Genomic DNA, 17,556 nt, shown 5'->3' with positions numbered 1-17,556 from the left:
AAGATTACACTTAAACAAAATTAAGCGATTAGCCTAAAGGCCCTAAAGCTTCAAATTAGAAGAAATTATTCTAAATTCTTTTTTAACAAATTCACTGATGAAATAAAATAGTAATCTATGAATGCTGTTATACTTCTAGAGATACAAGCATGGATACTATTAAAGATTACAAATGACATAACTTCTTTTACCCAGAGAAAAAAATTGAAAACGTTTCCATATTCTTGAAAAAAGCGTACTGTACTGAACTGCAATAATATTTATTTTTTTAATTTACGGAATGCATTATTTCGTATTTCTTACGATTAAATATACAACACAAATTTTAAACCTATTTTTTCATAGTTCAAGCATCAGGATACGTAATCTTTGTGCTCTGAAAGGAAGGTGTGACTTAAACTTGATTTTCTCATGTTTTGACGTTTTAATCAACTTTGAACTCAACGCTAAGCGTTATGTTATTGTTTCCACATTTTATCATATTTGAATATGGCCATATTGCGCTAAATAAAACTTTTACAGATTCAAACAATCTGTGAACAATTACAGATTCAAAAATTTTTTCTAAGTGGCACATATAATACACTTTAAAAAGTCGTTATTTTTAAATTCCATTATTCGCTGCTAGTTAACCTTTTCATTTGGTTCTAAAATTTACTGAAACTATCCACCAGCGCTCAAGCGGAAAAAGACTTGCACAAGAGTGTAAAAAATGTATTTTAAATGCTGTCAATTACTATTTATAAAAAAGTTACCTATATGGATTTTTTCCCAAAGATTCAGAATCGGTGTGTAAAATATTACACGAAATGGACTCTCCTCTTACAAATATAAATCTTACCAGCTGAATTTTGGTGCGCCATGTTAATTCAGATAGCTTCATCGTTTAAAATATATATAATATCAGAAAATTAAATAAACTATAAGTTAGTGCAAATTGTTTTTTTTTGGAAGATGAGAGTGATACGTATTGCAAGCTTTCCAATTGTCACGGGCATAAACATTCCTATGTGGCTCTTTCTTCCAGCGACATTTATTCCCAGCCTTCGCAGGGGTCTTCAGTGGAAATAATGAAAATCATTAGTTTATTAATAGAAAGTAAATTCTGTGTAAAATTCAAATGAAAAACACTTTATGTGCTTTTGAAGCGCACCACACAAAAGGGCGGCATAAAGAAGGTGAATGCGCGTATTTGCATAAATACGCGTTATCGTAAAGAATAACGCGAATATCACAGTTCAATAGAGAATCCTTTATGACTTGAAGTAGGATTGAAGGAAAAAATGTTAAAGCATTAGGAATATAGAGTGACGACATATAAGCGGTAATGTCAACCATCATTAGGTTGGTCAGGAAAAGCATAATCAATTTATAACAGGAAGAAATTTTGTACAAAATTTGTTGCCGTTTTTTAATCTATGAGTGCTATCTTCAACTTTATTAGATTTTTTTTCCTTGAAAGTTTACATAGACATTGTGAAGTCATTGGTATCTTTGAATATTGAAAAAAAAACTATCCAGAGCTTCTAATGCGCCACCCTGTAGAACGAAATTCACCGTGGCTGAACAGCCGTTTTAATTCAACAAAACCTAACTTTATTAATGTGAAACGGTGCCATCATTCATGCACAAAATCCTATCCAGAGCAAAGAGATCGAAAGAATTACATGCATTAGAAAAAATGTAAAAATAGAAGGAAACTAAAAAAAGTAGTGCATAGATTTTAGTTCACTAACGAAAAGAAAATCAAAAGCTTCTTTTAAAATTGGGAACTTCATGGCAGTCTGGCAATCTTGCATTAAAAATTATAACTCTGCATTGCCGTTTACTGAAGAGTATCAGATGCTCAGTTCTGATTAAGAGTCTTATTAATGTACGCCAATGCGAACGAAACCTTTTTTCTTTCCTAAAACTCAAACATTATATTAAACTCTAAATAGAATAACGTTTCCTAGACGAGCTATTATAATAAATGATCCATACTCTGCGTAAGGTTTCTTGTCTTTTCCACCAAGCTCTTTAAACAACAAGAAATAAAACGTTTTATATCTGTGAAATATCTTTTGTGCCCTTCAAAAAAAAAAATAACAGCAATTATCGAAAGCTTCAAATTGACTGTTTTAAAATAAAAGTGCGATGGACGTGTATAGAAAACTCTGAAATCTGAACAGAAATCTTAAAAATATATATTATATTTTGCTTTAAAAATTAAAAAAAAAATTATTTTAATAGTCACAAGGCCTATCTTTTGGTCTTTCTAGTATACTTGACTCTTATTTATATTAGTAGCATTATTTTGTAGCTATCCAAAAGTCCCGATGACGATCGGATAGAAAGCGGTCCCAGTAACAATAATAATTAGGTACTAAAAATCCCTGAATGTATTTTCTCCGTACGGTTTTTATTGCTTGTGGCACACGTGAATAAATCTTCGCTTTTCTTAACAGCACAGCAACGTTGTTTGAGGTTCGATTTATAGGAAATTTCAAGCGTAACTTTTGTAGTTTCCCCTGAACTTTTCTTTCTCTCTTTCTCTCTCTCTCCCTCTCTCATATACTTTTTCTATTCTTTTTCCTTTATTCAAAGGCACGATTCGGTGGTTTTTGTACTAAAAAAATAATTAGGACATTTCGACTTTTAAATCATTGGATTCGAAAAACAAATTATTATAATTGTTTAATAAAGTTGATTTCTCTTTATACAAATATACAAATAAAAACTCTAATTTATTTTGAGAGGGCTGTTCTCCTCTTTCGGTGATTCAAAGCTAGCTGAAAATCGACTAAGATAGCAGAAGCGACTTATACTACAACAGACAACTTTTTGCCTTTTGAGAAATTAATTTATCATCGAATCGTGCCATAGAGGCTTGATATAGTGGATTAGTCAAATCCAAAGATAACTTCGAAAGCGGATTAACAATCATTCTGACTCATCGATAGCCAGCGGCTTCGAGCATTTCAACAAAAAGCTTGTTCATCGGCACTTTGCCAGTTCGATAGACACTTGACCAAAATCTTCTGACGATACCATCGGCTTGTCTTAGGCCCGGCATAATAAGAAACATATTTTGCGTCACACGTAAAGCATGGCCAGGTCTCACTGCAGCTACACAATCCGATAAGGAATTGAGGATACTGTCTCGGAAACGGTAAAGTGCCTGGGGCTCATCCAATCTTGCATCACTATTCGCCAGGATCAGGGCTTTTAGGATGTAATATTCCTCCCGTGCCAATCCCAGTCTTTGGACCCTTTCGACAATCTGTATACACTGAAAAAAAGTAAAACATTAATTTCATCGAGTGCAAAGAAGGACATATGTAAATGGTCATTTTTTCACAAGATTCCAGTAAATTTGTAGAAGTAAAACGAGAAACTAAAGGTACGTTTTCCCTTTCCGTCAAGATTTTTTGTGTAATTGTTAATTTCTACATGCAACCTCTATATTATCTTGATCTTTTTTTTCGCCTCGGATCAAAATAAACTTCTATTAGATCACCCTAGTACAGTTATGCTGGAACAAATTAAAAGGAAAATGAGATCTTTGGGCTTAAGGCGACCTCAAGGCGCCACATTATACCTGGCCTCTAGCAACGTTTTTCTATTATTCTGCGCTGACCCCTATCTCGAAGCTGGATGGGGCGCTGTGGCTCGCAACCGGCTGTTTCTACGTAATATTACATTTTTTTACGTCGTGATCCCCAGTAGGCCTACTCCACTTGAGAATGAAGCATGCATTTTTTTTAATGCAAAAATTAAAAACCATTTCCCACTAAACGTGCAAAATGCGCCTTTTTTCCGATACTTTCTAGCCCCACAACGATAAATTACGTCCTGATTTCGACTATTCGGAGTAAAATGTAACGTCCCGTCGCATTCATCGCATTTTTTACTTTCCGGAAGCAGATTCCACATTAACAAAAAGTTAACCACACCAACAGCTGAAATACGAGATTTGTTAAAATAGGTGACTTTTCAAATTTCGCGAGCTACGTACATTCCATTTTCGATTCTTTTTGTTTTGTTATGTTAATACACATGTTGAGTGAGAGGAAAAATTCCAAAAATGTACGTGCCGAAAAACACACAGTTACGGATTAGAGATTTTCTATCCGCTCGGACTGCTTTATATACGGTCGTTTATGATAGGTGAACGGTAGTCTAGGCCCTTTTGCCACTCCGGCTTAATGTGTACAGTCGTAAATATAGATGTAAATCTTGTTGTTAAAAAGAAATGGAAAATCTGGTACAACCCCTCCGCTGTAGGCGTCGCACGGAAAATCGCAGTCTGAAAAATGCGTGTGTGCGATACGGTTGTAATTTTCTTGTCTCCACGAGTAGCCCGACAATTTCTCTATGTTTTATTCATATTTGTACCCTTTTGCTCTATTTTACTTTGTTTTCCAATATAGACGTTACCGTTGTTTCTTTAACATTTTATATACTTGTGTTTTATTTGAGAACCCTGTGGATGCGATCCTTCGTCCTACTTAACAAAACAACAAATGTCACCAACATATTTTGATATCATCAGCCATTTTGTATGTTTAGTTATTTCTTCGACAAATATAAAGGTTAGACGTGTTTTGGTGTCCTTGGCGATTTTTTGGTATCGAAAAAATGGATCAAAGAATTTGTATTGAATTTTGTGTGAAAAATAAAATTAAGTGCTCCGACACACTTTTAATTGTGGCTCATGCCATGCAATTTTTACAGATGTTTTGGGCCTAAAACGTATGGCAGCGAAATTTTTCCCAAATTGTTGAATTTTGACCAAAAGAACCGTCGTATGAACATCGCTCAGGAACTGCTGAATGACATCAACGACGATCCAGATTTACTTAAAAAGGTCATAACTGGTGAAAAAACATGGGTATATGATTATGACGTCGAAAATAAGGCTCAATCGTCTCAGTGGAAACATCTTGAATCCCCAAGATCGAAAAAAGTACACCAAATTCGGTCAAATGTGAAGGTTTTGCTCACTGGTTTCTTCGACTACAATGACGTGGTGCATCATGAGTTATGCGCCGTTTGCGTGAAGCAATACGAAAAAACACCCGGATTTTTGGCGAAACAATTCATGGCTTTTGTATCACGATAATACCCCTTATCTTTGCTTGGGGCCACTGTTTGCCCCCCCCCCCTCCCTATGTGGTTCACCGTAACATTATAGTCGACCCCCCCCAGGGTGCTACGTGGTCTTTTTTCTTGTAAAACTTAAATAAAACAAAAAATTATGAGTAGTAGCAACCACACAGGTGGTTGCGATGGTTGCGGTGGTACACGCAATAGTAGAGAAAAGAGCCACTCGACGCAACTCGGTTCGCAGGGATCGAATTTAGGACTCCGCGCCCCATTTCAAGAAAGGAGTAAGCTATGCGTTTTAATATTATTTTTGTTATACCTGAATATAAAACCATGTGGCTCGGATTCGTCCGCCCCCCCCCCTCACCCCATGAGGACGAGCGTGGCCTTTCGTCGACCCCACCCCGTCCACCTAAAGCAACCGCGTGGTTTATGAAAAGCCCCTTTTTAGTGATTTTTTTGGTAAAAAAACAACACCATATTTATGCCTCAGTCACCGTATTCACTGAACATGACCCCCTGCGACTTTTTCCTGTTCCTAAAACTGAAAATACCTATGAAAGAATGACGTTTCGCCACGATTGAGGAGATAAAGACTGCATCACTGGAAGATCTCCAGGTCATACCAAAAAGCGCATATCAGAAGTGCTTCGAGGATTGGAAAAAGCGCCGGCACAAAGTATGTAAATAGTTAAAAATTTCTGTAAATAATAAAAAAAAGAAACCCGCATGTTTCGTTCACAATTAAACTCCATACACACTTCATTTATTACAAATATCATAAACCAATTCCTTAAGGTAACGCAACGAAAAATTGTAATATGGTAACGTGCCTTCGACTCGACCTCCATGGCAGTGCGGAACAGAGTTCATACACAATTCAATTTAAATGTACCACTCTAACATAATGTAGAGGCTGCCAGTTGAAATCCACAGCGTCCTGTCCAGCTTCAAAATGAAGACCAGCTCTGAACAATAGAAAAAGGTCGCCGAGAGGGCAAGTATGATGTGGTACATTGACATCACCTTAAGACGACTTTTGACCTAAAATGTTCGGTGCACACGAATTCCGCTCACGGTCTGGATTTCACCTGCAAAATTTTGGTTCCTCTTTATTTTTTTCCTAATTCCTGGTTCCAAGCACAAGATCTATTTTCTTAGCAAAAGTAATAATAAATATCGATACATGTCTATATGCCATTGTATCGAAAGGAATCGATACATTTTTCTCTGAACGATACATATCGATAATCCCTTCGATTTGCCGTGTTGACGCCTTTGTCTCTCTTTCTGTCATGTTAATCTTATTAACTATTAACCCGTATCATGTGTAAAAATATTGTTTGAGTAATTAACTCAAGAGGGACCCCATCGTATGCCAAAATGTCTTAAGCAATTATAATCTAAATTGGCTCATTACAGTTATGAAACAAAGGAAAAAGAGCGAAGAGGGAGAAAAAGTAGGATCAATCATTGTCACCGCTCTTTGTATAGACTGTAGTGTATGCAAGCATGCCTTATATAATATTAATGATTTATAATAATATAAATGATATAATATATAATAAAATATATAATAAAGAATAAATAATAAAATAATCTAAATGATATAATAATATTCATGAACCTTTTTTTATAAAAGAATGTGTTTGATAGCACTTTTTAAAAATTGAATGAATCTATATACTTTTGACCAGAGCAGTGTTCGTGTGCGCCCAACATGTTTGGATGGACGTCCTTCGCTGATTTCTTACTCAATTGTTTGTTCTTAAGAAAAAACGAGAATTCGCAACATTTTCTTAACACGTTTGCTTGGATTGTTACTTTTAATTAAGAGATAAGTAAAAAGTTAAAGGATTTTTTTTAAGTCTACGATAAGCTTTAAAATGAGCTCTTAGTGAATATTCTACGATAAATAGTTTACGAGATATGAATTTTTTAAATAAAATTGTGCGTTTTTCGGGAATGGCAAGTCGATGATGAATTTTTATTGTTTCAACAAAAATTTCGATCAGTTTTTTGCTATTGGATTCTTAAATTGGATAGTGCAAAGTATTAAATTTAAAGACTAGAGAATGACAACTGCATAATGACCATTTGAATTTGACACCTCGAATATGTCATTTTAAATGTAACAAAGTGCCAACTTCATCTGGTCCATATGTAGTTGGCATTCTCATGTCTTCATTTATATTAATGTATATTACTTTTTAAATTTTAATGAATACTGTAGAAATTAATGAAACTTATAAGAATTCATGAAAATTTATGAAATTTTCCGAAATTCGTGAATTATTCGGAAATTTTTTTGAGATCTATCAAGTTCTTGAAAACTTATGAAACTTTTGAAGGTTATGCAATTTTCGAGAAGTTTATGTAGGTTTGTTAAAATTTATAAAAGGGTAAATCGAAAAATATAACACTTGGAAAATTTGGAAACCTATAAAATATATTTAAACTTATCAATTTTGGGAACACTTTCGGGAAGTTGTGGAAGATATAAACATTTTTTCATATATTGCCTAGCTGCTGAAGGCTGGTGCTCTTCGCAGTATACAACAGCAAATATGACTCTCGGTTCCAGTTCTGTCCTTACAATCCCCTACATTGGCTGAAGTTTAGTCGAACTGACGTTATAACTAGAATCTCACCCATACTAAGACCAAATGATTAATTCGAGCATGAATTCGATTCGCAAAATACATTTCTCGCATAAAGGTAGTAGTTAGGCTTACATTTTAAACACTAAATAATAAAAACAAGAGAGTAAACTCAGAATGGGTTCAAACTTTGATTGACAAAACGTTTGCACCCGCTATATAGTCTAGTCAATGAAGGGTTTGAGAAAAAAATCCCGAAAAGTAGACATTTTTCACAGATACATTAGGAATAGCTTTATAAAGATACTGTGAAAAGTCCCTAACCATATGTGTGCGGCAACAGCAATAACATGGTTTTCAAAATAACTTGAAAACAGTAGATTCTAAGTAAAATATAGTTTTGTTGAAAAATGTTCACAGTTTCATAGAGCACAATAAAGGATCTAACTATGGTAGACATATTATCAACGGCTACGATATAAATTTAGATTAAATGTGCATTCTTCCGATTTCTTAACAAATAAAAAAAAGCTAAGAACATCCTCGAAAGAACTTCGGAAATAGATCAGGCGATTTGTGTACACTGAAAGATATTTCTGGTATTGGTAACGTGATTATGCAGAGTTAAAAATGTCCTTAACTACTTTTCGTAGTTGTATCGATAAATGGCTTAGCCGTTACGGCATCTACGAAAGGAGACCATTTAAATAAGAAAATGTAGTCACAGAAACTATGCGTTGACTGTTGCGACTAGGTTACATGGTTACATTGGCCAGATTTCGAACGTTGCATCGTCGAATCTCTTAAGTGCTATATTTTGCTAACACAAATAATAAATAAATAATTTTTTCTTTAAACAAAAAAACTTTGTTAGGTAAAATTAGAATAACTTACAATTAAACGTTTACATTCATTATCAAAAGTATTATTTGACATTTAAGGGCATGCTCTTCTTGACCACGTGACCAAACTAGTCCCCGGATATGAGTCTTTTTTTTATGTTCACTGTGTCCATACGGATTGAGATATCGCGTTTAAAATTTGACAGATTAAATAAAAAGCACTAAAGAACGTTTGTATACATCAATGTGTTTATAGTTTTAAAGAAAGTTTATTTATAAATCGATGAAAAAGGATATTATTATTCGAATTATAGCACTATGCAGATAATTTTTGGTTTGATGCATTTCGGATTTATTGGTTCGCGTATATTGAGCACTGACACCAGTTTTGGACTAAATCGTCTAAACCTTTAAAAAAATTAATGTGAGCAATAAAATTTGCACATTCGTTGAAAATCAACAAATAAGTATCTGAATACACGTAACCTATAATTATTTTTGGAGCATTTTTAGCGATTTCTAGCGGAGAGAAAAAGAAACTTTGACCGTCGGTAAAGAAGTTCATTCATAAAATTTTTGTATGGAGAATGAAATGATTTTCATTATTTTCTGTCCTTATTACGTCCAAACGGATTGAGATATCGTGTTCAGAATTCAGAAAGTTATACCGAAAGCACTAAGGAACGTTTGTATGTATCAAAATGTTCATAATTACGAAGAAAGTTTTCGAGTAAAATACTACAGGAATTAGGAAATGAACTTTCAACGTCAATAAGGTAGATGCGTCGATTTAAAAATCTCGAGGAACATCTTAGAATATCATACTCGAAAATTCGTCCAAGTCCCATCTTGAGAAATGAGCATCTTCAGAAAATAATTAAAATTTTCTAATGGTTATATATTCTTGTAGATTTTTTCTACTGGTATGAAACAATTCCAAGAATAAAAATAAAATTTCGCCCGGGGGCGAAAGAAAAGGCGAGTCCGACGCTGGTTGGTTAACTGTCAACAATAGTTATCAGCTGATCGATTCAACGTCAAGAATTATGGAAGCTGGTTGGGGAACTCCGACGAGTAAATTTTAGCACATTGCTGTTGTTGCTATGTTTCCAATTTAAAATTTATCTTTTATTTTTAGGGCCAAAAAAAATTAAAATCATTTTACACCGAAATTTATGAACGAACTTAGTCACTTGATCTCGACTTTATCGACGTTCAAAGTTTCTTTTTTTTCTCCGCTGGAAATCTCTAAAAAATGCCCAAAAAATAATGATAGGTTACGTGTGTGCAGATACTTATTTGTTTATTTGCAACGAAGGTGCAAATTTTGTTGCTTACATTAATTTTTTTCAAGGTTTAGACGATTTAGTATAAAATTGGTGTCAGTGCTCAATATGAGCGAATAAAAAAATCTAAAATGCATCAAACCAAAAATAATCTGCAAAGTGCTATAACTCGAATGGTAACATCCTATTCCATCAATGTATAAATAAACTTTCTTTAAAATTACCAATATATTGATGTATACAAACCTTCTTTAGTGCTTTTTATTTTATGTTTCAAAGTTTAGACACGATATCTCAATTCGTGTGGACGCAGTGAACACCAAAAAAATGTTCATAACCGGGGACTAGTTTGGTCACGTGGTCACCGAAGAGCATGCCCTTAAAAGTTAAAATTCTTCTATAAAATGTACGACTATTAATAAAAATAATCAATTAGAATAATTAATATAACGCATTTTAATATTGTAATTCCAAAATATATTGAACACAATAATTTCGAAGAAAATAAATGATTTTATTCTATGTAATTTTAGAGCTTTTTTGACTTTTCCCCGAAATTATAGAATGTTTCTCATTGTTATGGTTAGAATTTCGATCATCGAACGATTAACGAGGCAATCCAGAAAAAATTAAAAATAGCATGTGCTTGAAGTTCTGAACGTTCAAAGGAACAAATTTTTTTACTTATTATTTTGTGAACTATAAAAATGGCTAAAATATAATTATAAATACTTAATAATATATAAAATAATATATAAAATAATATATAAAGATAATAAAATATATAAAATAATTATAAATACTTAACAGCTGACAGAAGCTTCCTTGCTTCCTAGTGGCAGCAGCTCTTTTTTTCTTCATTACATTTTATCTAGTCATTAGAACTAGGGGCTATTTTTCTCAGTGCACAATTCGATACGCTTGAGAGCAAATGCTTTTGAAATAAAACTTCTTATTATTAATCGATTTTGTTGATATGATGTTGGTGTTTTTTCGTCTGAGTTGTTTATATATTGGATAGTGTTTTTTTTTTGGTAGAGTTGACTAACTTCAGACAAAAAAATTGAAGGAATAGATATTAGATCCTGTATTGAAGATAAAACTTTCATCGTTTCGAGAGTATAACACTCTCCTCATCAGGAATCAAAGTTCACGAACGTCGATTTAAGTTGTAAAATTTAAAAGAACCATCCTCTCAGATTATAATTGTCAATTAATTAGTCTGTTAAAAAAAAGAAAACCTTTTTTTAATAATAAAAGTATTGTGAAATTTCATGAGATAAATTATTCAAAATTGTAAACGACCTGAAAAAATGGTCATTTTGTTACAAGTGAGGTTATAAAATATAATTAAATTGTTTTTTTACCTGGATGTCATTTTTGCGTTTGTTTGACATTTAAAAAAAAACGTCAAAAATGACATCCAGGTACCAAAACAATTAAATTATATTTTCTAACCTCACTTGTAACATAATGTGTATGGTTTGTTATTGGATGACGCTCTGGTCAGTAAAGACAACAATGAAAATTAGTTTGCTCAATCAAGACGTATTTTGGTATATCATTCTGCTGTTTCCTTTGACCCGTATCTGCAATATTATCAATCATAGACCTACTTGGATACTTTACTGCTGGCTGATGGCGCGCGTATACTAAATACCATAATATGCTTGCTACATGTGCACATGATCCGACTGTCCTGGCCCCAGTTTTGCAAGTACAGTAGTACCCCAATATTTCTTTATTGTTTTGTGCTTCATCCAGCTGTAGCTCTTGATCAACAGCTGCTTGAACCAAGTTATCTTCTACATAGGATATCCAGATCTGATATTTCGTTGCACTTTGAGTAAATCCGGTTCATCGACAAGTTCGTCCAACTCCAGATCTGCCATTCGCTCCCTGTCAAACTTATCTTGGATGTAAGATCCTGCTGGATTCAGCTGATAGAGTCGCACCGTCAGTTCCTTCACATAATTCATATTCAGCCTAGGGAAATGAGGTAATTGGTGTTCATTAAGATTAATCCATCTGGCATTCCTGGTATGCAGGTTGTCAATTCTAACTCTGGCCTGAATGACCTTGGGTTCACGTGATTTTCATGACATTTTTTAGGCTAAGTCTACGTTCGCTTCAGCCATCTGTACGCAAGGACGATACTTGTTGAGGGTCGCCCCAGGCAAAAAGGTAAAAATCGCCGATGTTAATCGTATGGTTCGTGTTCATGAGATTTCCGAAGAACTTAAAAACAGATTTTATGTGGCCATTTCGTGCCTATACGATCCTCCTTGTCTTAGTGATCATTCTTAGTCATTTGCTTTTTCTGCATCAAATTGTCTTGGTCCACGAACTAACAGAGGAGGCATTTTACGGTTAATACCAGGATTTTCAAGAAGCGGTATGGCATCACGATAACGACGGTCCACAATGATAATGTCATCGTTTTCGAACCATTCTCGCAGCCCATTCACATCGATTTCGAATTTATTAGTAGGAATAGCACCCTCGTTATTTTGAGAGTCAGAAAATTAGGGCCCATGAATATCCAAAATATAGCCGTCGAGAGCTACAACTAAGGCTACAACATCACTTTTGGAACTTCAGGAGTGGGATTATAAAGTTCATTTGCGAAGTCCATTACATGTCTCTGTATATACTGCTCCCGTGTCATAGCCGTCAAACCCTATGTTATTGGGAATAAAACGTGTCATCAAAGATCTTCTCACAATAGAAATAATGAGACTCACATTTTGCCTACTATCGTATCCAAAAATAACTTTTAAAAAGTCATCATTCAGCCCTTCGCGAAGCTTAAACAAAAACATTATCAAATCGTTTTTACTAATACGGCGTAATACCCATCGATCTTGTACAGCAGCACGTACAACATCGCAATACGTATATAAATACCTGAATTGCTCGCGTGTTATGGGACTGATTGAATTGGACTCTTCCTTTGAAAACGTTTCTTCATTATTTAAATCAGGCTCACAAATCTTCGATAATTCACGTAGGCCTTGCAAAAAATATTGCAACTGGACACCAGACGAGCGATAAGGCCTACTGCAAAATTCTAAGTCTTGCAGTAGGACGTTTGATATAAAGCCACTCACATCCAAATGTTGGGGGCAAGAACGAGTTGATTCCGGTAAGTAAATATTTTTTTTACAAAAACATTAACCCTACATTTCACCGACATCCTGGTCACATCTTGCATTCTGTTACAAGATATACAAGATCTATATTCTCTTTGTTTTAAAACATTTGAGTGTCAGACAATTAGGATCAAGTGCTAAATCATTCATTTCCATATTGATGCTGCGATTAAAATTCAGGCATATCCACGTATTTTTATCAATCACTGGAGGAGCTATTTCATGTTAAGCACGACGATAAATTACAATTTGTTGTTTTTGCTCATTTTCTGCATCAGATATGTGTGCCATCGCTCGTGGCTGTAAGGCGATTGCACATATGTAGCAACTTATTCTGACAGGCGGCATGACTAAATTCCAGATATAGGGAGATTCTTCAGCGTTCCTTTTTAGAACCTTAACTTCAATTTCACACAAATATTGCCCCAGGCGAAGAAAATAGAAAGTTAATTCAGAATTTATGTCAAGTTGCCATGGCGGCAAAACCTCCTTTATTAAAAGCCACCGATGTCCGAAATCTAAAAGTTTATTTGAAGGAGGCTTTTTCATTTTGACAACCTATTTTCATAACCAAAAGTTTCAAAATTGACAAACAAAGGAGACTATCGTTCACAAACAAAATATTACGTGCATATTTTGTAATCAAATTAAAACGTGAGGCTATGGATGGAATGTAGGGCTAATGTTGTTGTGAAAAGAAACTATACGTAAGGGAATCATATCGCTCTTATCCTACCAAACACTTAATATATATGGTAGTCTCTTCATCGAAACTCCTAAATATCTTTTAGACTTCTACGAATTATTTCTAAAATTGTATAAACCTGCATAACTAAAAAATAAAAAATCATATTAAATTTTCGATGCATTCTTAACAAAACCTTTTAATATAATTTTTATCAATTACTACTTTTGTTATCATACATTTTTTATTAAGTCGCCCAATATTTCATTTCCAATTCTTGGAATTCAAACGAATATATAATTTTCAATTTAATTAAAAAGTTTATAAAAGCTTGAAAATATCGACAATATTTTATATGTATATATTATTATATTTATATGAATTTATAATCATGCAAAAAAATTTCAAAATAATTAATTAATAATAAAATAATAATAATATAAAAGCCGTAGGTTCAAAAGTTACTTTCAATATCATTTTTAAGAATTAAAGCAATTTACAATCTCGACTTTCATTTCAATATTCAAATAACTCTAAAAATTAAGTACAATTTTTCTTATTTTCAAATTATAATTTTTATCAATGTATGATACTGATCAATTGCCACTTTTGTCATCATACATTTTTTATGAAGTCGCCCAATATTTTATTTCCATAAATTCTTGTAATTTAAATAAATTTATAATTTTCAAATTAATTAAAAAGTTTATAAATGCTTTAAAATATCGACAATATTTTATATGCATTGTAACGTGGTGACTTGCCACTATGTTACTGATCCTCCCTTAGCCGAAACTTCATTGAAGATTCAATCTAAAAATCGCGACACATTTCACGACCAGCACGGACTCAAAAATCTGAATCTAGAAAAATTGTGGTATGCGATTGAGTGCTGACGAAGTAGATTTAATTAGTTTTATTAGTTTGCCTGTTATAGGAGAAGGGCTCGTCGAGCAATTGTAAATTGTAATTGTATTACTTCGAAAATTATGGCAAATTTTTATGATGTACAGTTCTTGCTAGTGAATAATAATAAAAAATTACAAATGAAAAGAAACATTTTTCTCAATTAAAAATTTTTCGAAAATGGCCAAAAAACATGATTTTTTGGATTGAGTCCTATGTACACATTTTTAAAAAAGTCAAATATGTCGAACTGAAATTTCTTCAGCTTCAATTCAAGAAACATACTGTCATTTTTTTCGAGGAAAGAAATTTTTAGTGTTGTTTCCAGCGTTCAAAAATGGTAAATTTAACTTTTTTTTAGCGATTTTTACAAATTGCTTAGATCAAGCTTTCGGATGCAAAAAATGATAGTGCTATTACGGCAAAATGATATTTTCGTAGCAATAAGCTAATGGAATAATTTTATATACATCCTCCCCTTTGGGGGGGGGGGGTTAGTGCATGGAGGGATTTGTCAATGGTATACCATTTTTTTCAACGAACAACTAGTAAAGAGTTCAGGTAAGAATTTTTTAGATTTATTGGGGGGAAGGGGAGGAGCAGATTTTGTTTGCTCATATATTCAAAAAGAAATATGCGCCGCCAATAAATCTAAAAAATTATTTCCTGAACTCTTTACTAGCTATTCGCTGAAAAAATGGGATACCATTGACAAATTTCCCCCCATGCATTAACAAACCCCTACTTAGGGGCTAGGGTGTAAATAAAATGATTCCCTTAGCTTATTACTACGGAAATATTCTTCTGCCGTAATAGCACCACCATTTTTTGAGCCTGAAAGCTTGGTCTAAGCTAATTATCAAAATCATTGAAAAAAACGTAAAATTGAACAAAAAAAAACAAAATTACAGTATGATTCTTTCATTGAAACTGAAGGAATTTCAGGTTTGACATATTCTACTTTTTCAAAAATGTGTGCATAGGACTCAATCCACAAAATCATGTTTTTTGGCCATTTTCAAAAAATTCTGAATTAAGCAAAAAAATTTTAATAGTTTTTTAATTTTTTATTATTATTCGCTAGCAAAAACTGTACTTCAAAAAATTTTCTATAATTTTCGAAGCAATAGAGATATTTTGTGGAATTTTCAAATCAAAAAAAGGAAGAGAATATATTAACCAAATACAAAATTTTTTAAATAATTTTTTTGGATGTCAACCCACACACATTTTTCTCTCAGCTTAAACGATTCTACTAATTTAATCATTTTCTCTTTGCCCTAATACACATATACATAGTGGACAAACTTATGTAAATATCACGCGTTCATGAGAGTCTAAAAGTTGATCTTGACCTTGATGAATGTGACGTTTGTTTTGACCTTTAAGCTGTTATGCGAGGTCTGCAACATTTTTTCGTAACGACCACAGTTATAAAGTTCAACAAGGCACATGCAGCAGTGACGTTCAACACGACCTTGATGTGAGAGGCAAGGGGACTCACACTAATCAAGCACCACGAAGCGTGAGAGGCAAGGGGTTTCACGCTAATCATGAACCCCAAAGGGAACAGAATTTGCTACGCCCACGTCGTTGTTCCTGAGTAATGCTAAAAGTAAATCAAACCTTTGTAAAATAAAGTGTTTTATCTTTATCAAATCCTATAATGCAAATGTAAAAGTCTTTGTTCTACTAACTTGAGAACTCGAAAATTCCGGTTTTCATTCAAAAGTAATTGACCTTAAAATTACTTAGAAGGTGATTGTCAAGGTCGTGTTGAACGTGACTACTGCATGTGGCTTGTTGAACTTAATAACATTGGTCGTCACGAGAAAATTTTGAAAGCTTCTCTTCTCAAAGGTAAGCAGATCTTGTATAAGCTTAAATGACCTTCAAGTGACCTTCACAGTCGAATTCGACTTAAACCTGATCAATGTTATCGCCAAGGTCAAAACAAAAGTCACATTCATCACATGCAGATTCCGCCTCAGCGACCTCAAAAAACCCCTTGGGTAATGTTTTTCGTTAATGCTAAAAATCGACCTCACTTACTCGAACTGAGCGGTCGTGACCTTAAAAAGTCCGACAGATCAGGGCCAAGGTCAAATTTTAGACTCTCATTAACGCCTGATACTTACATAAGTTCGTCCGGTATGGTATTTTTTTTTGCAATAATAATGTTCTTATAACTATGAAAACATTTTTTCAGTTAAAACGACCTTTGGTTTACCTTCAACACTAGAAGGACCGGTGAGTCGAATTTGGAACTCTTTGACATTCAAAACGCTGCTGCCTCCTCAAAAGTTTTTAAGGGCGCCAACGTGTTATGACTTTCTCTATTCTTGGATACTTAGTAACTACTCATATGCGAAATTGCTTAAGACAGTGAAAATGTTTTTAGGGTCTAAATGTTCGGCATCTTATTCTGCATCGATAATATTTTTTTTCTTTTTCTGTATAGTCAACCGTTTATTTAAAAAAAAAGAAAAGAAAAACTTTTACAAAAATATGCATGCCTCTTTTAATAATCACTAGCTGTGCCCTGTGGCGGCGGCAAACCCGCCGCGAAGCTACCGCTTTCATCAATACTATACATCAAGAACACACAGAAATAAAATAAAAGTTGTATAAAGTTATAAAAAAAACATTTGAACATCTAATGAAGAACATGTTATTACTTAAGAATATCTCAACTTATGAATGGACTACGCATTCAATTGTCAAATTTTTTACAGCACTCGATGTTACTTACATCATTTCTCTTGATATAAGGTTTGAACATGAACATACTGGAATGGAATCAACATAAAATTTTAAGTATTTACAGTAGAACTTCGGTTTAACGAATGCGGAGGCAATAGTTAAATTCGAAGTAAAGTTGGAAACAACTCTGAGAAAATAAAATAGAAATAAGAACTTGAATACAGAACATGGAAACTGTATTTTTCGAACTTTTATTATAAAAACTGTATCTAAATTGTCAAATTCAGTTTCGAC

At 33.5% G+C, this 17,556-nt stretch overlaps 1 protein-coding gene across 6 annotated transcripts in view; it reads right to left on the bottom strand.

Moving 5' to 3' along the window:
• Nucleotides 1–2,231: 2,231 nt before the first annotated feature.
• The window catches only part of LOC117172435 (steroid hormone receptor ERR1), a 281,691-nt gene continuing 266,366 nt past the window's right edge, over nt 2,232–17,556 (bottom strand). For 4 of the 6 annotated variants that reach the window (XM_033360366.1, XM_033360368.1, XM_033360367.1 and 1 more), the window contains one exon: nt 2,232–3,271. In XM_033360366.1, the coding sequence (XP_033216257.1) occupies nt 2,933–3,271 (339 nt within the window). In that variant the 3' untranslated portion in view covers nt 2,232–2,932. The remainder of the gene's footprint in view (nt 3,272–17,556) is intronic. The other 2 variants (XM_033360364.1, XM_033360365.1) reach the window with 1 other exon arrangement.

The sequence above is a fragment of the Belonocnema kinseyi genome, chromosome 5, assembly GCF_010883055.1.
Source record: "Belonocnema kinseyi isolate 2016_QV_RU_SX_M_011 chromosome 5, B_treatae_v1, whole genome shotgun sequence".
NCBI classification, from domain to species: Eukaryota; Metazoa; Arthropoda; class Insecta; order Hymenoptera; family Cynipidae; genus Belonocnema; species Belonocnema kinseyi.
This window is presented reverse-complemented; position numbering and strand designations above follow the sequence as displayed.